Here is a 22947-nt window from a genome sequence, read left to right on the forward strand (position 1 = left end):
CGGAGCTCGGCGGCGGGAGCGCCGGGGGTGGCGGGGCGGGCGCGGCGCGGCGGGGGAGGAGGCACCGGGCGGGGAGGAGGCCGCGCCGCGCTGCCTGCTGGGAGTCGTAGTCCCCGTGCCGCTGCGCTGCTGGCTGAGCACGCCCGTGCGGACTACGCATCCCGGCAGCCCGCGCGCGGACAGAGGAGCAGCGTGGCGCGGCGGGCGCGAGGGCTGCTGGGAGAGGGAGTCCCTCGGCGCCGCAGGCACGGGCAGGAGGGCGGCGCGGGGACCACAAATCCCAGGAGCCCCCGCGGCCGGGTGGGCGGTGCTTCCGGTGCTGCCTGCCGCCCGCTCCCTGAGGCGGCCTGAGGGGAGTGAGGCCGCCAGGTGGCAACAGGGCGCTGCGGGCGCCGCCCGCGCGCGATCCCGGGCGAAGAGCGGGGAAAAGTCCCCGGCACGGGGGAAGGCGAGGCCTGGAGGCGATCTCTTCCCGCCTGGTCTCATTTGGCTGTTCTGGCCAAGTATGAGGGGGCCGATTGAGAGCACAAGGGCTTGAATTAGGGCTTGGGGAGGGTTTTGCTGTCTGAAAAGGAGATGGAGCAACGTTACCTGCTCATTAATGTCCCTTTCTTGTGATGGGCTTAACACCGGTGTCAAGCTGGTATATGTGGTGGTGCTGGCAACACGCTCGGCGTGGTACTGGGTCCTCTGAGGAGAACATGGGCCTCAGGTGCCAGGGAATGGGAAATCAGACCTCAAATGCTGAATATGTTGTGGGAGTCACGGGAGGAGCAGGGCAGAGGCCTCGCACAGGTCTGTTTTTGCTTCATCACCTCGACTGCAGCATCTTGGTGTTTTTTCCTTTTAGAATAAGGAGCTGGGTCTGTAAAATGAGCTCTGCAGCTTCCAAGGAAGGGGGCATCTCTGTCCCTTAAACCACAAGCGCTCAGCAGGAAGCCAGCGACACCACAGGCCATCCGCCTGTCCGTCTGTCCATCCATCCATCCATCCATCCGCCTGTCTGTCCATCCATGCATCTGCCTGTCTGCCCATGTGCCTGTCTGCCTGTCTGTCCGTCCGTCCATCCATCCATCCATCCATCCATCCATCCATCTGCCTGTCCATCTGTCCATCCATCCATCTGCCTGTCCATCCATGCATCTGCCTGTCCATCCATCCGTTTGTCCATCTGTCTTACCTGTGTCGTCTTTCCCACATGGACTGACATTAAGCAACACTGACTCCTTAGAGGCCTCGCCTCTAAGCAGCAAACCAAGCTTAAAATTGCCGAAGCAGCTCGTGGGTTTGTGCCCTTCAGCTGTGGCTAGTTGCTTGTCCAAGGGAGACACTTTTCTTCCTCAGAACTGCAGTTTTATGTGTTTCCACTCGAGTCGCTGAAAATATTTCCCCTCTTTCTGGTTTCTCTTAGCAGCCTGCGACCTGCTGTGGAGTCGCTGCGAGCACAAGGCGACCTGAGCGTCGCGGCTGTCTTCCCCACCGGGGCTGCCGGGCTCTCACTGCCACCTCGCTGGCTTCTTCCTAGCTGAAATTTCTGGAATTCAGACAGGTAACTGTTTGTGCAGGTCTTTGTGCTCAAAAGAGCTTCAGTCAGACTGTGTTCACATCGCTAAATAAACCCTTAAGTCCTTTCTGTGCTGTAAAACTAAGTATCAAAGCTGTGAGCAACTGATGACGTTTGGAGGCACTGGAAAGCAGAGCAGGAGGGGGGCAGATGTCTGGGCACATTACAAGGAAGCAGCATCGCTTCTGTTGAGTTTCAGGTATTTTTGTGAAAAGTGGCTCTCCTTGCCCGATTCCTTATAGATTTTTCTTTTTTTTTTTTTTCTCATTCCTTCCCCTACTTTTTTTTTCACCTCCTCTTTGACTCCTTGTAATCAAATTATGAGGCAAGCTAACTCAATGGGAAAGACTTTTGCGGCATTTAACATCATCCCCAGAAAGGATTTTTGCTCTCAAAAAGCTGCTTATTCATTCCAACAGCTGACACACTTCAGTAGCTAGAGCCACTGCTTGTGCTAAACGAAACTCGTTCTGGTTTTTCTTCTTTTCTCTGTCACAGGTGTTTTCCTGTATTCAAAAAAGAAAAATACCCCCTTCCCCAACTTTGTTTCTGGGAGCTTTGTTTAACACACACGAAGACACTGCTGCTGTTTATCTAATTTGTGTGAGCTGGGGAGCTGCTCAAACGCACCTCTCCATCATCCCTTGACAGCCAGAGTAGAAAATGTAGTGTTGAGCTGCACTCAGCTGCAAATAAACACGTCTTCAGCCCTGCCCGTCGTCGAGGCTCGCCCTCTCTTTGAGGCGAATAGAAAAACAGATTAAAATCGGTGACCTCAAACAAAGTTTCCGGCTTGCTGATTTTCAAATGTGATTAAAATTGACTTGAACTGCTCTGACTTAAATGGCTGCGCCCTGATCGTCCCTGGCCGTGGCTTTTGGGATCTGGCTCCGTGGCTGTTTCATGCCAAGGGCGCCGTGCCAGGATGCGCCGGAGGAGGCCAACGGGCTGGGAAAGGAGCAGAGCACTAAGGGCTTCCTGGCTCTTGCTCAGGGCATCCCAAGATGCTCACAGCACCCTCGGAAATAGGTGAAAGTTGCCCTTCTGCACCGTTCTGTCCTGGCTATTGCATGTGCCAGGCTTAGGTATCTCAGTGTCAGGTAACCAAAAATTCCTTCTCCTTCTTTTATTTAGTGTCTTTCACCATAACTCTTGAACGTGGCCATCCTAAAGGTGCTGGGAAGCCCAGGCCTGCCGAGCAATCCCTGCTCTGGCGGAAGGATTTGCCGATGACCTCTCAGCTTCTTCCTGGCTTATGCAGTGAGGTAAGAAGATCCAAATCTCCGTAGACCCATTTCTGTGCCCAGAAACAGAACTTGGGTGTCGCTCTCCTGAACTGCTACCTCGCCGGTAGGAAATACTTCTCTCTTGCACACAGCTACTGTGGTTGTGCTAACACAGCTACTGCTGCAGCTGCGCTGCGGACGGGAGGTTTATCTCACCCAGATGAAGAATTACAAGCTGGTTCCATGAACCTCTTCTCTCTGCCAACATACACAAAATTATAGCAGTGCAATGCAGAGGACCAGTGGAATGAGTGGCTGGGGGTGAAGATTGCTTTAAATGACCCCAGTATTGGAAAAAAAAAAGGTGTTTTTGCTGTCCCTCTGAGTAAGAGGGTTAAGTCCTGCTGTGCAGAAGCAGTCACGAAGGTGACACTTGCTGCATGGAGTCCCACCAGTGCATCTAATGTACAGGGTGGGACCCGAGGTGCCCGGTGGCACCATCGATGGTGACGCAGTCGTGTGCGATGGTGACTCAGAGCTGCGCGGAGCCGAGACAGCCAGGCCTCCTGCTGCCGCGGCGTGCAGAGGCAGCTCCCGAGGAGCACGGACCCTGCCCAGCTCTACACACTACCCTTCCAAACGTCATTAAGGGCTTAATTAAAACTAGGGCTGAGTCCTGGATATGTAAAACACACCTCAAAGGTCTTTGGGGCCTGTTAAGGGCACGGCAAGGTGTGCCCTAGTGTGCAGGGCAAGAGCCTTGTGGTTACTGGACTCACTGATCCATCGGTCCATATGGGCTGTATCTGTCCTAGCGTGTGCCCTGGAGCAGTAGCCAAATGTGCCAGAGCTCATAAATGCTGCAGAAATCTTGGGATTTCCGGATCATTGCAAATAGAGGCACCTCTCTGGAAGGAATATACTTAAACTAGAGCAGGAAAATCCCAAATCCCCATTCCCAAAGCCTGTAGGTAGCTGAACGCTAGGATGAAACTGAGGAGCATTATCCACTTCTGGAGGCTGGGAGCTCGCAAAGGAAGAATCCTCTCTGCTGCCTCAGGGATAGCGACTGCATTATCTCTTCTGCCTTTCTGTTTTAGTGCTGCAGTGTGTAAATATTTTCGTGGTGTTTTGAGGAGAAGCTGTGGCTGTGGGACAGCTTAAGACTTATCTCTGCTGGGTGTCTGCCTTATTGCTGACATGCGAGGTGACGTGTTTAGTGAAATGTGAAGAAGACAACTGGAGGACAGGCCAATAACTGAACGGTTGTGTCTCTGGGATTGCATTCCTGAGCTGATAAGGCAGGTGTAGAAGAAGTCTGGAGGAGGTTGTGTCTGCAGACAGTGAGAGCGAGCAGGGCAGGCGGTTCAGAGAGGAAAACATTGGGTGTTGGTGATTGCTTATGTCAGATATACATAAACTTGTCCTAGAGGATACATGGGCTGCTAAACTTGAGGTGTTTAAATTGTTAGACCTCTGTCCTTTGTGAAGGAGCTGCCTAAGGGTGACCTCACCCATTGGCTCACACTCTTTGGGCTGGCCTAGGACGCCTGACACCACAAAATCCCCTCCCAGGACAGGTGCTCCAAGGCGGTGCCATCACACAAGTAATATAAATAACACAAGCTGTGATTTCAGAAGGTTCTGAGTGAAGGTTTTGGGTTCCAAAAATCTCTGTTTTGCCTGGGTCCCTGTTCAGTTGCTATTTCCACATATTGTTTTCCTGTTGCAACGGGCAAAGTCTTTCTGTTTTAAAAACAAATGTTTCTCCTAAACTCCCCGTTCCTTTTCCGCATGGCTTTGCAGCCTAAAGTCTGATGTGCATTTTCAATGGTAAAGGATAACTTTAGCCATGAAGAGCTGAACCACTGCTGCAAAAATCAGGCAAGAAGAGGTCGTGTGGGGAGATGATGTGTTAAAACTGGCTTGGTCACCAGCCCGTGTTGGCATGAGGCAGAAGAAAGTCCAGGAATGGTTTAACAGAGGACTTTGGAATGGTCACAGTGCCAGTTTTGCTTATCTCATCTCCAGGTGGAACCCTCTAGCAGGCAGGGGGTAGCTGGGTTGTCCCAGATTGTCCTGCTATTAACTGTGCATCTCTTCCAGGTCCCTGTGCTCCTCTGAGCCCTGGTTCCACACGGACCCACGTCTTCTTTCCGCGGCAGGTTGTTGCAGGTCAGTGTGAAACGGCTGGGATCAGCACTGGGAAGTGAGATGACACAACCTGGAGCTGAATTGGATAGAAATGGGGCTGGGAATGACTTCCTTCACCCGAGGTTGTTCTTGTGCTATGGCAGGAAACCCCAGCCCGCAGTCCCCTTCATAAGCTTAGTGTGCTTAAAATTAGCTGCACGTAACTTTTTTAAGGCCCTTCCAGAGGTTTTCTTCTCTAATGGTTGAACTCGTTGATGTCCAAGTCTAATCATATTTGTGGATAGCTTGTTGCTTCTCGCTCCTGCAGTTTCTCTAGGATTTGCTTCCCGGTGATGTTACCTATGAAACGTAGCCATCTCTGTGCTTGCCTTGGCTTTATTAAATACACATAGCAAGTTCTTCTCCACAGGAATAGGAGCTCCGCTGGCTGCAGCGTTTTGGGATGTTATAAGCTCTTTCTGCACCGTTTCCCAATTCTGCGTTGCCACAAGGATTTTTCCAGCCTGGATCAAGCCTCTAGATGCTGTAGCCTAAACAACCAATGGAAAAAAGGACCTCATTAGACTGCTCCTTGGGCTGAAACCTCCTTTTCTGTGGTCAGCAAAACGTTCTGTGCTGTGGTTTAATCTCCTGCCAAAAGCTCCCTTTCCTTGAGCAGCACTGGTATTCCAGCGCTCATCTTTGTTTCAGAGCACTGTCGAGATGGTTTTGACAGGGCTACTGTTTGAAGCGGGAAGCGAGGCCGTATGATTAATGGTTTTGCAGCTGGCAGAATTGGGAAGGGAAAATCATGACTTTCCAAGAGACCACAGGCCACGTTTCTGCAAAAAAATGGGTAGATTAGGGATGACTCAGTAGTGCAGAATCTCTGCAGGCTTGATCTGGGCCTCCAAGGGATGGGTTTCTGCTTTGGAGACTGTATTTACATTTCAGGAAAGCTAGTGGATGACAACAAATTTCCAAGAGGATCGTTGAGCCAACACTTGAGGTGCTGAAGATGAAGCGTCAGCTCCATCATCAACCCAGCACAGTCATGTCAAGCTAAGCCCAGGGTCCTGACCTAAGTTCTGCTGTGAAACGTGGGTGTCCAGCCCTCTTGCTGGTGACAAATATCGGTTGCTTTTGACCTGCCTTTATGTGTCAAACAAGCTCTGTGCCTGGTTAGTCATCATCAAGTTCTTTTTTGGGAAGAACTCATGGTTGAGGACATTTTTTTCCCCCATGAAGCTTCTCTTTTTGAAAATTCCTTTGTTTCAAATCACAGCCCAAAATACCAACTCTTCTACTGGGCCTGTGGAATTGCAATGGTGCAAACAGAAGCAACGCTGAGAGCTGCAGCGTCAACCAGAAGCTTATTTTGAGATGCGTCTCTAAGTACTTTGGAATGAATTTAATATTTTACTCAAACTTTATTTTACATCCTTCTCCTTTTTTTTTTTAAATTTTTCTGAACACCTTGGAATGAGATGGGCATGTTTCTGCGAAGCTCTTTGCTTTGGACAAACTGTTTTCTGTCATCAAACGCGCTACGGCTTTTTAATTGGACTCCTCCTAGTTTGAGGAAACCCTCGAGCTGCAGCAGCAGCACATCTTGCTTTAGCCCTGTGCTTTGGCTCTCGTTATTAGCCCCTCCTGTCATTTAGGATGGAACTTTTAGTCCTGGCGCCCTGTCCAAGTGTGATATCCACCCTATGGAGTGCAGCACTCCAGGTGTGGAAATGACCGGCCAAGGCCAGCTCTGCAAGAGCGTCGGTCTCCATGAGAACTCAAAGCCTTCTTGGTGCATCCCAAACTTGCTCCTAAGTTGAGCAACCTCATCTAGAAACCCTTTTCCTACCCTTGTCCCAAGGGACCCCCCTGGAGCGAAGACCTCGCAAAGACCCAACACAACTGCCGAGAGCCTCCTTAAGAGAGGAGAAAGGGGAGGAGAAAACAGGCTGGAGCAACCCCACCTCCCAGTAATTTCATTTTCCTTACAAGGCTAAAGCTAAACGCTGTCCTCTGCCTGCCTGGGTCCCTTAAAAGCAGCAGAGCAAGCCCGAGGATCCTGAGTGCAAGGCGGGATGCGGAGGCCGGCAGGGATGGAGAAGGAGGTGCCCGTGTGAGCACTGGGTGCTGCGGAGCGGCCAAGGCTGCTCCTGCTCCAGAGGGTTGTGTGACGGGATCTCTGCATCCTCAACCAGGTGCTCGCCCCTGCAGACCTTCCAAAGAAGCATGAAAGCGAGCCCAAGAAGTCACTGACAGGGAGGAAAACCGCAGCCCGAGAGGTAAATATATTTCTCGATGGGAACGGATTAAATTCCATGGCTGTAGTCTGGTTTAAGACTTTTTGTAAGTGAATGGCTAAAGCTGAGGACTGAGAGAGAAATTTGCTCCCATCTGCATACAGGCTTTGGTCTCACTGCAGAAGCTGTGCTAGCTTAAACAGTTAGACCAGCACATTTATTCAAGTGAATGAAGAATTTTGAATTGTCACTTTGGGCATTCACACCTGAAAACTTCCTTTTTCTTTATTTTTTTTTTTTTAGAAGCAGCCTTTTACTTTTCCTCTGCTGTTGCTAAAGGATTTGGAGGAGTAAAACCCAAGCTGCAGAATCAAAACCTAGACCTGGTTTACAACAAAGAGCAGTCTCTCTGTCTGAAGTTTAGTGCTAGTGAGGCATTTGAAACACTCCTGTATTCCAGTTCTCACAGTATTTTATTGCCATTTCCTCAGAAGGATCCATGACCTGCTGAGCTGGAGTGTCTGTTTGAATCTGGTTGGGGTGATAGTGGCTGGAATTTGGGATCTTTTTTTTTTTTCTTCTTTCCTGGTTTAATTGAAACAAGCTGAGGTCGTCTAACACATTCTGGGAATCGTTTCCACTCTAGTCTCGCCAAAGCGCAATTGCAGGACTCGTAGCTGAAGCAGAGACGTGAAAACACCTCGGTAGCTCAAAACTGTGGGCCAAGCTGTCCCTGAAAGTACGAGGAGCTGAAGGACGGGAAGATTTGGACCCTGGTCTGTAAGATGCCCCGAGAGGGATGCCGAGCAAACACGATACCACTTACCTTGGTGTCTCTGTAGGGTGCGACGCCTGAGCTTCTGTATCACGTCATTGTAGCCCTTCACTTTGCAACCTGAGTAACAGATGCTGTTATTCACCAGGTAGAATGAGCGCCTGTCCTTTGGAGAGCAGCTGCAGGAGGCCGTGACGCGTCGAGAGGGCCGGGGATCGCGGGACGGTGCCCGCAGGGTCTCGCTGGTGCCGGAGCCGCCACGCGCCGAGCTGCTCCGTGGCCAAGCATGGAAGTGCTGCGCCGCTCCTCGGTCTTCGCTGCAGAGGTGATGGAGGTTTTTGACCGCTCTCCCACTGACAAGGAGCTTGTGTCCCAGGCCAAGGCTCTCTGTAGGGACTACATAAACTCCCGGCTGATCCGAGCGGGTGTCAGCTGGAGCAAACCCGAGCACAACGCGCCGGTGCCTGGCGGCAAGCTGGCCGAGGTGTCCGCCATCCTGCTGCGACTAGGTGAGTGCCCGTGCAACGAGCAGGAGCAAGAGGGCCATCGGGAGCAGCCCGCAAGCTAAGTTTTGTTCAGAGCGTGTAAGAGCTTTAGTTCATTCAGTAGTTTTTTCTCAGCTGGGTGTTTTAATGGCTCTTGCTGTGTTTTCTCTGGACACGTGTCACTGGGCTGCTGTGACACAGCCCAACCTGGTGGCTAGTGGAGTTCTCCCAGCTCTCAATTTGGGCTTTCCATCAGCTGCTCCCGTAGGTAGTTGCTTGCCTGACTGAGGCGATGGTTAATTTGGAGGCAGCCACTTAGACCATGAGCACCAGAAGTTTTGTAAAAGCTGTTTGCCAGTAAGTGCCTTGTATTTAATCTTCCTTTGCCTGCCTGAGTCATTCGGCAAGAGAAGAGTTTTGGTTTCTGTCCCTGGAGCAACTGTTAGATCTTCTGTGCACAAGTGTGGCCTGTCTTTTGTATGGGAGCCTCTGCGTAAAGGGGATGTCACCTATGCATTCCTCTGCAGGAAGGAAAGGATGCCCATGGAGGCACGAGCTGGAGAGGCTGGGCAGGGACTTGTTCAGCCCCAATATCCAAGGAACACGCGCCTGGAAGGCTGCCTAGGTGCTGACACTTGCCTGGATTTTTTGCTTGTCTTAACTTCCCCATACTCAAGCCACTTGTCTTTTGGGATCTCTTCGCTCCCGGCGGCTGCTTCCAACATCCTTCTTTGCCTGCAGGCTGGAATATTAGTTCATGTCTGGCTTGGAAACTGCAATTAATATTTGCATCCAATTTAATTACAAGTAAGTCTAGGGAAGCAGTATTCAGCTGGGCCTAACCAGCTTGGGACCAGGATAGTTTTCCCACTTTATCCCTTTTCTTTCTACTTCTCTGAGAGGTTGCCCCAAATTTCTTTTTTTTTTTAAGGCACAGATTTCCTTAATTTTGACCAACTTCTCATTGTTTCCCCCTTTTTTCTCCAATGTGTTGACCTTTTTGGTTTTTTTTTCTTTTTTTCTTTCTGTTTTCTGTTTTGGTTTCCCCCTATTTTTTGCTCTTCTGTCAGTCTCTCTGCCATCCACACTGTCTCCTTGGCGCTCCCTTTCTTTTCTACCTGACTTGGGGGCTGAGATTTGGTTGCCTTCAAGCAGATCTTCAGTGGGTGGCCAGGAGCCTGAGAAAGGGCAAGCAGGTGGCAGCCCGGATCCGAAGGCGTCTTCTGGATGTCTCTCCTGCTACTTATTCATGTCCAGATGGAAAGATTTGGCTGATAGTCCTCGTCACTTGGCTCTTCTCTGAGCAAATCTGGAGACAGTCATGGTACCCATGTGACAGGAGCGGGGAACAGCCCTTTTGATGAGAACAAGGAGTTATTTCTAGCCTAGTTGTTCATAACCACCCCCTGCCACCTGGGTTGTCCCTTCTTTTTCCCTGTCACGTCCATAACCAATGTCCAGCAACGTGGTATCTATCATGCTTTGCCCCTTGTCATGTAGTGCAAGGAGTGAAGCCCCTGAAGGTTCTGCTGAGAAGCCTGGAGAGATGAGAAGTTGAGGGTGGTCTCAAAGGGCTGCTGGGCTCAAGAAATGCAGTTGTGAGGCCTGAGGGAATGGCCCAAATTAGTGGAATTAGGTGGTCAGAGATGTTCAAACCCTTTGGTCTCGCCAAATAAGATACCTCAGACGAGCCCGTCCTGTGTGTCCTGGGTCTGTTTTATCTGAACTTGGTGGAAGACGCAGGGGAAACACACAAATGGTTCTGAATGTTGCAACGTGTACAGCGAGACTCGGAGATGTGGGGATACCGCCGGTACCACGTGCTGCTCCAGAGGTCCTGGAGACCTCCCTGGTAGGGAACCTGAGTAATCCTGGCGCTGCCTCGCTCGGTTTTTCCTTCCCCCTCTGTTGTTCTGTGCATTCATTGCTGCAGGACAGGGCCTGCTCTGCTGGCGCGCGCGCCTCCAACCGAACCCGGGCCCAGATCTCACCTGAAGCCTCCGGGCGCTGCTTGTTACAGGCTGCAGCGGTGGCCGGGGACCAGGTGCTGATCACCATGCCCTCCCGCTTCCCACCCATCCTTCTCGGTGAGAAGAGCTGTTGGAGAGTATGATATAGGCCCTGTTATCAGGGCACCCTGTGCATCTGCTGGGTTTACAGTTGTGGGACAATCCTGCACGTAGAGCTGGCCAGCAGCACTCGTTTATTTGGGGACTCCTGGAAAATCAAGGTCTGCCCGTTTCCTTGCTGAGTGCCGCTGCGAAATGACATAAGGTTCAGTGGAAAGTGACTCAGTAACACGCTCCTGATTTGGAGGCCATCCTCCTTTCCTCTTCCCACCTGAGCGATGGCGTGATGTTTTCAGGAAGATGGAGTCAATGGGTCTTGCGGTGCGATTTGAAGATGTTCTTTGAGCTCTCCTCTTCCCCCGGGCACCCCGGAGCACACATGTGTGGTTGCAGGACTCCAAGGAGCTCCCATCTCAATGACCAAATGGGGACCTCCATGCCCAGAGAGCCACTTTCATGTGGTGGGAATTCTGCAGTAATCCCAGCTATTTTCGGCCTGTTTTTTGAGGATACACAATATGTACGTGCAGGTGTGTTGTAGGCATGGTAACTTTGGATCTATTTTAGCCTAAGTGACAACAGTGAAGATCCTCCACTGAAAATAAGTATATGACAGAGGAGAGGGACCTTATTCCTGTTCCCAGTAGAGGAAATCTCCTGCCTGCATGTGGCCCTCAAGAAATACCTGCAAATCCTTGTGAGGAATCTCCCTGGAGAAACAAATCCATTGGAAAGCAGGTTTCAATAATTTCGTTCAAAATGGGAATAATGGTTTGTTTTGCTACTACAGGAGAGCTCTGCTGCTGATGCCCAAGCTGCAGAGCCTGTGCCCGGTGGTGGGGGGTTCTCCTCCTCTACTTGGTGTTTCCATCTTGGTCTTCAAGCCAACTGGACACCTCCAGCCATTGCCAATGGGGAAATTCATTGCTGAGGTGTGAGCCAGGCAAACGAATGTTCATTTAACCGTAGGAGGAAAGAGAAAACCCCCCTGCCCTTCACTCAGTGCCTGTTTTAGTGTAAAATAGCTGAATAGCCTTTTTTTCCATGAATATCGTGCAGCTCTGGATGACTTTCATCAGGCTGCAGGATAGGTGCAGCTCCCCACCCCATCCTACCACGCTTGAGAACTCCAAGGGCACAAGGTCAGTTAGGAGAGGAAAGCAGGAATCAGATGACCTGCACGTGGAGCTGGGAATAAATCTCGGCTGGAGGGGTACGTGGGGCACAATCCGTGCGTGGCTGGAGCAGGGCCTGGCGTTCCCGGCGTTGACGCCGAGCTGCTGTGTTCCTAGGGGACGAGCTGGAGTACATCCGCCCCACCGTGTACCGGAACATCGCCCGGCAGCTGAACATCTCGCTGCACTCGGAGACGGTGGTGACGGACGCCTTCCTGGCCGTGGCTGCGCAGATCTTCACCGCAGGTACCGTGTCCCCACGGAGACACAGGTGGGGCCGGGCGGACGTGGACACCACGGGGCCCAGTCTCCCGCAGGCGATGTGTTTCTGGGATCGCCTGCAAGGTGGGGCCTCCTCTCGGGAAGGGCCCTGGGCAGTTTGGCAGCGTGCCCAACTTTAATGATTTAATGAGAGCTCCTGGAATCTCTGTTGTTCTGGCAGGGAAATGCCCCATTTTATAGATCTCCTGGCAGGTTCTGGCTCATTCTAGAAGGCACCTCCCGCCCTTCCTCATTAGGAGCTGGTGTTACCCCATTGCATAGGGAGGTCACTCATTCCAAGTGCCTTTGCTCACCACTGGCAACAGGAGGAGAGTCATTACATGGGAGTCTCCCTTATCCCAGCTCACGTTGCTTGCACTTGGAGCCAGAACTAACTCATCGCAAGGGAGTTCCCCTTCTCTGGCTTCCTTCCCCCCAGCAGGAGCCAGACCTGCAATGGAGCCTCCTTCTCGCAGCTGTTCTGGGCCTTTCTCGCAAGCAGAAAGGCAGCAGCTTCGGCTTCCCAGGCTGGTGGCTGCCAAACGAGCAGGTGCTTGGAGCTTTCTCACCGCTCAGACACGATCGTGCTGCTGTTCAGCCGGTCCTGGCGCTTACTGACAGAAGCAGAGACCTTCCCGTTGCTACGTTCCTGCAAGGGAGACCTGGCTTCCCTTGAAAGGAGTTTTTGGCCCAGCCTCAGCCCTTCTGTCCACGACTGGGAACGTGGTCGGAGGGAGTCACCGCAGGAGAAAGGAGATGTCGTGCTGAGGTGACTCTTGGCTTTGGGGAAGGCAAGCCCTGGCATAACCGTGGGTTTTCTGCCAGGTCTGGTTGTGTTGCCTCTGGAAAGAACAAGAGATATTAGAGATCTCCCTGAGAGGGACTGCCTGGGCTCCCAGGAAGGTCTGTTGAGGCACATTCATTCCCTTGGATTCATGGAAATCCAAGGCATGTCATAAAAAGGGGATGGCTCCGTGGCAAGCACTGCAGCCCGCAGCGGCCTTCCCAGCTATGCCTGGAATGCAGAGCTGGCTGGGGACGCCACACAGGCTTGGAAAGCCAGAGCTGGACAAATATGACAAGAATGTCTGAGCGTGGCAGCAGTTGGCCACAGGTGCCCTGTCTTGTCCCATCGGCGACAGGACCCCAGGGCTCACCAAAAGTAGAGGTCAAGCTCGTGGACTCCCCTATTTGCTGTCCGAATAAGGAAGCTTTGCTCTGAGATGAGTGTCAGGGACTCAGGTCGCCTCGGTTATTGGCGCCCTCTCTTTCTTTGCAGACACTCAGCTGCACAAATTGCTGGCAGGTGGTTTCCAAGCCTTCCCAGAGCTCCGTGAGCAACATGTGCTCCTCTCTTCCCCCTCAAGAGCAACGAGCAGTTCAGCCGTTAAGGTTTCCATCGCTTGCTTGAATCAATTCATCACCCTTCCTTGCCAGAAGGGGACTGAGAGGGGAAAGTTTGCTGATTTTTACCATTCCAGGATCCCTGTTGCAGTCTTGAGACTCAGCAATCAATGCTAAATCCAGCGAATCGAGAGTTGCCAGTGGCAGCCAGACATTCATTCTCTCTTTTTTATTATTATGTTTTTTCCTAGCTCGGAGGAAGGAGGCGCCTATTCAGCGAAGGAAACCAGGGAGCTCAAATGCAACCTGAAAGTTTTTCAAGCCAATTACTGATGGTTCAAGCAGTTGAGCCTGTTTTTAACAGCAAGTCTGTTGTTTTAACAACAACACCAAGTCTGACTTTCCAGGCACCTAGACAGCCGGGGGACCCCTTTGGTCCCTCACACAGCCTATCCGACAAGGGGTGGGATATTTTTACCTTATCTTGCTGGAGAATTCTTCACCTTAGCCTTTTCTCCTCCTTCTAACAGTGGTCTCGTTCCTCCATTTTTCTGCGAGGGGGGAAATGTTGTGTCAGATCCAGTGGAGGTCAGCAAGGACCTTGGGATTTGAGTCCCAAGCTGCTCTGGAGCTGGCAGAAGGCTTTGCACTGGCTTCAACAGGCTTGGGAGCAGGGCTGGCACAGCTGGCATTTACCTTGGCTACTTAAATAAGCTCCAGAAGGATGGGACCACTCAGTGGGAGAACAGAAGAGGAAAAGGCAGCCCTGCTGTTCTCCAAAAGGGATTTCCTTCGGGTATTTTTTTACTCTCCTGGGCCCTGGTAGGTTTTTAATCAAGGATGCTCAGGCTGCAGGGAGCCCTGTGCAGCGAGACACAGGGCTGTGTGGTTACTGGCTTGTCGGGGAAGTGCTTTCCCTCACAGCAGCCAGCACGTCTCGCTGCCCACCTCATCTTCCTGCCTCGCGTCGGCTGGGCCTGGCTGCACCCCCCTGCCAGCGGGGAAACTCCCGAGTTTCTCCCAGGCCCGATCCGTGAGTCTGGCTTTGCTGCCGAGCGGGGCAGGGGCACGTTTATTTGGATAACGTCGGGGAGCGGGTGCCGAGCGCGCGGCGGCAGCGCCCGCGCGGCCGGCTGCTCCCGACACGTCGCCAGGCTAGGCAGGCTGCTCCGCAGCGGGAGCGCTTTCGAGAACAGGCCTTTCTCACTAGTTTATTTTCCTCTGGCCTCGCCAGTGTTTACATACCTCTGGCTCCACAGCCGGCCTCGAGTCTGCAGCTTTGATTTCTTATTTTCTAAACCTCCTTCCAAGTGGCTTTTCACATTTTCTGCATCCTTTGGAGCTGATGCTCTTGTTCCGTCTCGATAGGCAGGAGGCTTCAGGACTTTCTCTGGTTTCATTGCTTCTTTCAGGCCTGGTTTAGTGTTCCCTTCTGTATTTAGCCGCCTGCCAGTCTGCACAGTGGGAATCCGTGCATGGATCATCTTTCTCCGTTGCACTTAGTGCTGAGTGCCCTTGTCTCGCCCAGCCAGACGTCTGGGGGAGCTGGGAGCGAGACGAGGCATTTTCTTTGCTCGTGCGTAGTGGCTAGAAGTAATTCCAGCTCCTGCTGAGGGAGGCATCAAGCTGGTGTCACTCTGACATCGGCCTGGGTGTTAGAGAGGAGCACAAGCAGATGTTGCCTTCCAAGCACGTTGTGTGCTTCTACCCTTAGCAAGAGGCTCTCCTGAAGAGAGGAAATACACAGCATGTGCCTTGGGAAAAGGCAGGTTGGAGGCTGCCGTGGTCTCCAGGGTTCTCCAGCTCTGTGCCTGCCTGGAACCCCACAGATAGACAGAGAGGCCCCAGGCACAGCCCAGTGCTTGCTCTGCAGCAGCTGCTGGAGATACCAGCTGCTTTTCTCCCGCTTGGGCGTTCTCCTACAGCGACTTGACTGAACAAGAGCACAGGATACATCCTGTCGGGTCAGAGCAGGAGCCCAGCGATTCAAACCACACGACTCTTATCTTCCTTGTCCAGCAGTGGCAACGGGAGTTTTGATGTAAAGAAATAATGGAAAGGGCAAGTTTTCCTTTCCCTCCACCTGAGTGGCTCAACTTTTCCAAAAGCAGCAAAAATCAAGCAGACTTAAAGATCAGCTTGACCTGCATATGATGGTCTACAGCAAGTAGGAAAATGGGAAGTAGCTGCTGAGCATGACCTCCTTTACGAGCACCATGGGCTCTGTCCCTGGTCTGTGTGAAATGGAGAGGGGCTGAGTGTTTTGTAGAGAGAACCTCTTTGTTCTGTGCTAAGGAAATAGCTGAGGGTTGAGGTTGGAAGGGATCTCTGGAGATCATCTAGTCCAACTGTGCTGCTCGGGCAGGAAGTCAGGGATCTGTTGAACCTTTTACCTTCCAAGGGTTGTGGATTGACTTTTCTTCTCTTGGAAAGACGAACTTGGATTTAAAACCAAGCTAGTCAAGGCAGCAGGCACCTTGCCCGCCCAGGTGGCCTCAGCTCTGGCCTCAGCCAGAGAAGGGGAATAATTGCTCTGCACCAAGGTTTGGCATCGGCCAGCTGAGACTCTGGTCCAGAAAAATGTGGCCACCAAGAGGTCACCTTTCCAAGCCTCTCTCATTAGGTGGAGTGGTATTGACCTGAGACAGGATAGCCTCTCTCTGCTTGTGGAATTTACCAGGAAAAACCATCTGTCTGGGCCTTACTGATGAGAGTTTTGTAGCCTCATCTTGGCTTGCCTTGCTGGCTGCCATGGTGACACACAATGTGAGAAAGAGAGATTAAATAGTGCAAATACTGCACAGGAGGTGAACTTCCTGAGTGACAGCTCCAGGGAAAGGACCCACAGGGCCTACTCGGAAAATAAAACCACAATTTAAAAAAAAAAAAAAGTTATCTAGATTAATAATTTCCTTCTGGTCTCGGAGATAGCGAGTTGGCGAAAGGCAGAGGATCCCAGAGGACTCTGAAGCACTGCAGGGTTATTGTCCTTGAAGCTTCTCACCATGATGTCTTCTGTAGATTTGGGCAGTGGACAAGTAGTTTTCTTTGGAACAGTGACTGGTTTTTCCCCAATCCAACAAGTGCCATTCCCATGGCTGGTGTTGCTTTTTTTGTTGTTGTTGTTGTTGTTTTAATTTTGCATGTAAACTAAAAATCCTGGAAGCATTAGCATGAGCATCACTTTGGAGGCATTACGTGGCAGGATCATTCTGTTGAGCCTTGTCCATATTGGGAAGGCACAGAGGGACAAACACAGGGGCTTTCAAGCCCTGCTCTGCAGAGAGAGGTTCTGGGTGCCTGGGGATTTGGGAACAAGAGGAATGAAAGAGGCAGAGACTTTGCTTTGTTTAGCTTGTATTTAAACACTGGCTGAGCATATCCAGTTTCTGCTCCTTAGATGTACTGCCTGAAATCAGTTCTTTTCTTCCTTTCGTCTCTTTTTCATTCTCGTCGCAACCTGGTCAGAGCAGGTTCATGTGCTCTTAACCTTCTGTGGCTTCACCGGCGTCCGCGCTTCACTGCCGGAGCAGGATTGAGTCTCCAGGTGCTGGTCCTGATAAAAGCCTCGTGAGGGGCTGCCGGCAGCTCCGCGTGCACATGGCAGATTATGCCCAGGGGAGACCTAGGGCAGTTGGCTGGTACCCAGAGCAGAGCTCGTGGCCGTGGGGCACTTACCACCCGTGCTCGCAGGAAGATCCCTGCTGCTGGGACAGCTTCCGTGGAGCATTCCCGTCTGGCAAGTTCCTCTTTTAGGAAGTTCTGCTCTCCGGGAGATAACTGCAGGACATTCCTTCCCCTGCACCGCCTCCGTGGGACGTGTACCGCTAAATGTTACAGGCAGTCGCCAAACCTTTGAAGGTGCCTGTCTTTCAGCAGGAGACTTCTTAAGTCTAGGAGGCCCCCAATCCTCTTGGTCCTCTACCTTTGCCTCCCTCCTTTATTCCTTTGTCATGGTAGAAGTGACTGTGAGGATCCTGAGCATCTCTCAGGTGTTCTGTGTGTTGCTTTGCACCAGTCTCCATTGGTCTGGAGGTAAAAATAGTTAAAGTTTTGTCTTCAGGGTGGAGATTGCATCAGTTGCTGATGTTGCCATCTCCTCCTGGGCAACGTGTGTGGGGCTGAGAGTCATCAGCGGTATCAGCAGTGATGGTGCATGTCTCTCCTTCCTTGGTGACTTCTTTGGGGCAGCAAGCATTGAGGGAAGGTTGAAGCATGCCCAGATCAGGTTACTCCTTTCTTCTCCACCTGGAGAAGAGCTCCTTAATCCGGCTGCCCAGGTAATTGTGGCCTTCCATGGGAAAGCTGTGGCCATGGCTGAGTCCGAATGTCCTCTCTTCTTCCCGCAGGCATAACGTGGGGCAAGGTGGTGTCCCTCTACGCGGTGGCAGCCGGGCTGGCCGTGGACTGCGTGCGACACGCGCAGCCCGCCATGGTCCACACCATCGTGGACTGCCTGGGAGAGTTTGTCCGCAAGACCTTGGTGACGTGGCTGAAGAGGAGAGGAGGCTGGGTAAGAGATGCTGCTTCCTTCTAGCCGCCCGTGGGCAAATATGCTGGAAACATGGGAAATACCCGAGTTCATGAAAGTGAGAGGGCCTACACTGCGGCTTGGAGCATGGAATGAGCACTAGCAGGCTTTAAGCATCAGACTCCCCAGGTTCTCTCTGCAGCTCATGAGAAATGTCCTGCAGAGGACAGGTCAGAGGAAGAGCTTTATTTAGGTGCTATGGAATAGCCAGACACCTTTCTAGTGACTTACCGTGAACCTGAGGTGGCTGGTTGGCTGTGTTAGGTGTCAGGAGTTGGGTGGCAGGGACAGAGATGCTCCTTGGAGGGGCATAGCCTGAAGCCCTCTGGAAGAGATACTGCCTGGCAAATGCTGCCTGCAGTTAAATGTTCCCATGGGACATCACAGAGCTCTTCAGATATCTTTTCCCATCAGCCACAACAGCAAAATTCCTCCTCTGCAAGCAGTGACATTTATTCCTGAGCCATAGGGACACAGGGAAGACCCCCTCCTCTTTCAGACCCAGGGAGTGCTTGCTTCCAAACTGAGGCTAGGTCTCCCACTGTAGTACTTCCAGGGGCCTGAGTTCCCCAGTGGTGAAATCACCTGGGTGAGGGAAAGTAATAATGTCCTGGGTTTGCATCCTGTGTTTTTACTGCCTGTCATTGCTGCCTTAAGTGCTCTCAACAACTTCGTGTGACCTCGAGGCCAAGTGGGTCAGGGAACAGCCTGGTCAGGCTGCAAAGCAGCCTTTGATTTGAGTGCTCTGGTCTGATTCACTTGGTGGCTGCACAAACAGTCATGCCAAGATAGAGAAGAGGATATCCTGCCAAAGGAGCTGATTAGGTGGCACTGCTCCTGGACGTGAAATCCCTGCTTCGGTATCATCTGAGGCTGACTTTGAACTAGGCATCCACAGAGTTAGTTGAAGTGTTTTCCCTGGAATGACTTTTCCTTGGAAGGAACCAAAAAAAAAAAAAAAAAAAAAAGAATTAAAATTGAGCTATTGCATAGGAATGTGCCTCCTCCTAGTCTCCAGCTAAGTTTCTCTTTGGATAATGTGCGTGCTTTGATAAGCTAACATCTTGTTTTGATTTTTATGTTCCATCCTGGACTTCAAAAGAAAGACATTTCCCTGAAAGAGCTGGCCCTTTGCAGATGAGGTGCATCTACCCATGGGCTCGTGGTGGCCGCAGCTTTGAGTATCCTCACCAGCAACTTTGGGCTGCTGCAGAGACGCCTTCCCCCTGGAAACTGCATTCCAGATTTCTGGAATTCTTCCAGCTGCGAGTCCCTTTGTGTCCCGGCCTGTGTTTCCCTGCGAGTTCTCCCTCTCCATCTAGGCGCTGCCGCGTGAGGTTTCCTGGCCTTGTTTGCGAGGGAGCCGGGACGCGGCGGCGCTGCCCAGGAGACCCTTTCATCCGCGCCCGGGCCTGCCTGCTTGCTAGTTGCTCTTGGCACGGGGTCCGTGTCGCGGCGGTGCCGTCTCCGACACCAGCGCGGGCTGAGGCTGCCAAGAGGCACCAGTGAGTGCTGGGCTGCTCCAGCAAGGCAGCGGGGAGGCCTCGGGAGGGCATTTGAGAGCCTCCGTTTGGCACTAGGTTCCCAAATGCCTCCTCTGGAGGGCAGAGGAAGCGCCCCCACCCTCCAAAAGCCCAAATCTCTTGGGGAAACAAGAAATATTTAACCCATTCTGTGCCTGGGAAGAGGCTGTGGCCTCGGTGGTGGCTTTACAGCAGCATGAAGGGGTTTTTAGCCGCCCTGATGTATTTGGGCTCCAAGTCGGAACATGAGGGTTGAGCTCGTTTGATGAATAATTAACAGGCAAGGATCAAACTGCGGCCGCAACAGCTTATCACTGCCTCACGGGACTGAGAGACTGATCTAACGAAGCAGCTTTGAGATTTTTCAGTCCCAGCACCTTATCGGGTGTGCTTTATCTGGATAAAAAGAGTTAAGGCAATTACTCAGCAGCTGTGCAATTTTATTGACTTAAGCATGTACCGCATGCAATTGTAACGTTTGGATTTGCAGGACTTTTTTTTTTTTTACTGAAAAGGAAAATCTGTGTGCAAATCCAGATGATTCTGTGATTTGCAAGTGGCCATTCAGTGGCTCGAGCAGGACAACGATGCGCTCTGTTTGGGGCACTCCTGGCAGAACTGACCCCTCCTCATGCAGGCTGAAGGTGACATGTTCAGGCCACCGATAACTTAATCTAACTGATTGCCATGGTGCCATGGCTCTCCTTGATGTGCCGATTCCACGTCCTCTTGTCGTCCCATTCCCTCTTCTTCCTTCCACTCCTGTATTCCAGCCTCCACAGGCAGGTTCTTCATGGGCTTAGGGCCTCCTAGTGATCCTCAGAGAACAACAACGCTGGTTGATGCCCTTGGGAAGGAGGAACTGCTTGGAAGGTGACTGAGGCTGCTGTCAACCACTCTTTGGCCTGTAGATGATGGCCAAGTTGGTTAATGTTGCTGTGTTGACTAACCAGACACTAGGGATTACATTTGTCCCCTCAATCCTCCCATTCGTTTGCTTGCACTTGTTAAGTAAGTCAGGTTCAGCTCACTGGCGTTCCGGACACAGGCAGAAGTAGTGGAAGGGTTGTTGGGCTGTTCAGCAGGTCTTAAGTCGCGTTTTACTGTCCGAGCTGAGGGTGTGACTTTCTTCTGTGCAGTCACTGAAAGCAAATCTGGAGCCCTGCTGAGTCAGATGGGTAGAAAAGATGTTGGGAGCTGCTCAGTATTTTGCCCTGCTTGTGCCAGAAAAACAAATTCATGTGCTGCCCAGGGCTACTGATAGAAGCCATCTCTGACCAAAACCAAAGTTATCTTGACTCCGGTCCACATCTCCTTGTCTTAAGCTGCTGTTTAACCACAAACACAGATACTTTGGCCACCAAAAGACACAATTTTCTATCATCTCTGCCCTGTTTACTTTAGGCCTCCTGATGTTTCCCATCTTCTCTTACTGCCATTTGAGATCCCATCCCCATGAATTTGCTGGGTTGTTGTTGTGTTTTTATTCATTGCAGGCCAGCTTGAAACCAGCTGCCCGAGTGATCTTTAAGTCCGACCCACGCGTCTGGGAGGCATCTCTGCCAGCATACACGTTTCCACAAACAAAGCCGGCATTACTTGGGAATTGATTTGGGGTTGGCTTGCCTGAAGGAGTTCCAAGTAAAACATGAAGGCCAGAGGAAGAAGTGCAAGCAATTTGAGCTGATGTTAAACAGGACAGGGTCTGGGCAGCACTTGGTCTGCACACAAAAGGATAAATGCGCTGATACAGTTTCTTTCATGTTGCTGTTCAAAATGCTGAATGCTTCCAGGCTTTCCTTAGCATCTCTTTTCCCCTCTGGCGCTTCTCCTAGAGGATGCAGGTTGGAGAAGGTGCATTTCTCTGTGCCTGGTTTAGCCCCTTGCAGGGCGTGGCAGCGGCTTGTGGGGCAGCATTGCGGGCTGTGGGGCACACGAGGGTCTGCAGCAGTGCTGCTGGGGACCCTGAGCCTCACTGAGGGTGTCCATCGCTGAAGGTTGTTTCCTCCCCTTTAGGCAGACATCACGAAATGCGTGGTGAATACGGACCCCAGCCTGCGCTCCCACTGGCTGGTCGCCGCCGTCTGCAGCTTCGGCCACTTCCTCAAGACCATTTTCTTCGTCCTGCTGCCCGAGAGATGAGCCCGAGCGCGCGGCTGCAGCCCAGCCCCGTCTCCTCCCCCGCTCCAGAAGCAGCCTCGACACCAGGCTCTGAAGAGGAGGAAGAGAAGGAAAAGCTGGGGCGAGCAGAAAGCTTCAGCTGTGAGCGCCTCACCAGCCACCGTCTCCTTTTTTTTGTGGCCACGGGAGCCTTCTCTCCTGCTCACAGTTATCCCCTCAAGATTCCTGTTTTCCTGGGTGACTTGCGTGTGGCTCGGACCGGTGACAGCCACGTGTGCTGTGGACTTGCAGCCCTCGAACTTGCCTTTCATCCCTCTTCGTCGTTATGTTAGTGCTTAAGTGCTCTCCTCTCCTTCACACCTAGCTCTGACTTGTGGGACTCTCCCCCCAGCGCAAAGCGGCTGGGGGAATAGTTCAGTCATGGCTTATTAGTGTGATGGGAAACATCCCATGGTCAGGTGCTTCCTCTTCGGAAGTGTCTTGGAAACCACTGAGTGGCTACAGAAGGAAAGGACCAAAGGGTGGTGGGGTTTGAGGTGGTCAGTAAACAGGAGGGTGAATGTCTTCAGGCAGCAAGTTGGGTTTGGCTCTTGTGCAGAAAAGGGGTTTTCTCCACTGTGGTTCAAGCAGAGCTCAACCTGTAAGTAGGACTGTCTGAGGGGGCACAGGGAGGATTACGGGGAACTGGGAGTGAACCGGGCCCTGTTTCCAAGCGGGAAGGCCGTATCCAAAGCGACTGCTCCGTGTTTCTCCTTTGACGTCTTCAGGAGTGCAACTCGTGGTCTTCTGCTGTGGCAAAAAATAAAAGAGAAGAGGTGGTGTTTGGCTATCGCAAAGGGTATCGTGTCTGCTTGCAAACTCCAAAAAAGGCTGGGCCAGGGCAGAGAGACCAAACCCTCGGTCCAGGCTAAAAATACTTCGGATTTTCCCCTGGTAGAACGTGTTAACGTGCAGTTAAAACTGCAATTTGCCTGCGTCCTGCAAGGATTTAAACCCAGCTAGTCACCGTGTCAGAATTTTGCTCTTTTCTCTGACAGAAATCCAGCCTTGCTGCCATCTCAAGGGGAGGCCACAGAGCCTCTTCTCAGCACTGGGGATGCCCTCTTGGGTGCTGTGTCCCAAAAAGGAGTCTCCTGTGTCCCAAAAAGGAGTCTCCTGTGTCAGGCTGCATAAGACACTACAAGGATTTGGGGGCTTTTTCCTGGTCTGCTGAACACAAGCGCAAGGCTCAGCTTTGCCAGCAGCACTGTGTGCTCAGTGAAGAATATGTGGCCAGCGCAGTTTAGCGGAGCTCCTGTAACGGTAAGTTAATCTTTGTGGAGGGAAACCCATAGAAAACAAAACAAAACATTCCCCTCTCCAAAGAACCTTACCACAAACTCGCCCAAAACAAAACAAAAGAAAACACATTTTGTATTTTATTTTTACCAAAGCTGCGTTTGACCTTTGGCTACACTACCAAAAGGTTGGAGGGGCATTTATGCTGGCCACATG

At 51.9% G+C, this 22947-nt stretch overlaps 1 protein-coding gene and 1 long non-coding RNA gene across 2 annotated transcripts; both read left to right on the forward strand.

Moving 5' to 3' along the window:
- The first annotated feature begins 441 nt into the window (after positions 1–441).
- On the forward strand, positions 442–2860 carry LOC112944870. Its single transcript, XR_003248854.1, has 3 exons — positions 442–503; positions 1412–1549; positions 2699–2860. It is a non-coding gene; the product is annotated as an uncharacterized LOC112944870 (long non-coding RNA).
- A 5370-nt stretch (positions 2861–8230) lies between these two features.
- Positions 8231–22559, forward strand: BOK (BOK, BCL2 family apoptosis regulator). The gene is made up of 4 exons (XM_026036394.1): positions 8231–8453; positions 11791–11919; positions 17628–17791; positions 21349–22559. Exons 1-4 carry the CDS (start codon positions 8231–8233, stop codon positions 21472–21474), a joined length of 642 nt encoding a protein of 213 aa, XP_025892179.1. The 3' UTR covers positions 21475–22559.
- Positions 22560–22947: the final 388 nt, after the last annotated feature.

The sequence above is a fragment of the Nothoprocta perdicaria genome, unplaced genomic scaffold, assembly GCF_003342845.1.
Source record: "Nothoprocta perdicaria isolate Ctin4 unplaced genomic scaffold, notPer1 scaffold_177, whole genome shotgun sequence".
In the NCBI taxonomy this organism is placed as follows: domain Eukaryota; kingdom Metazoa; phylum Chordata; class Aves; order Tinamiformes; family Tinamidae; genus Nothoprocta; species Nothoprocta perdicaria.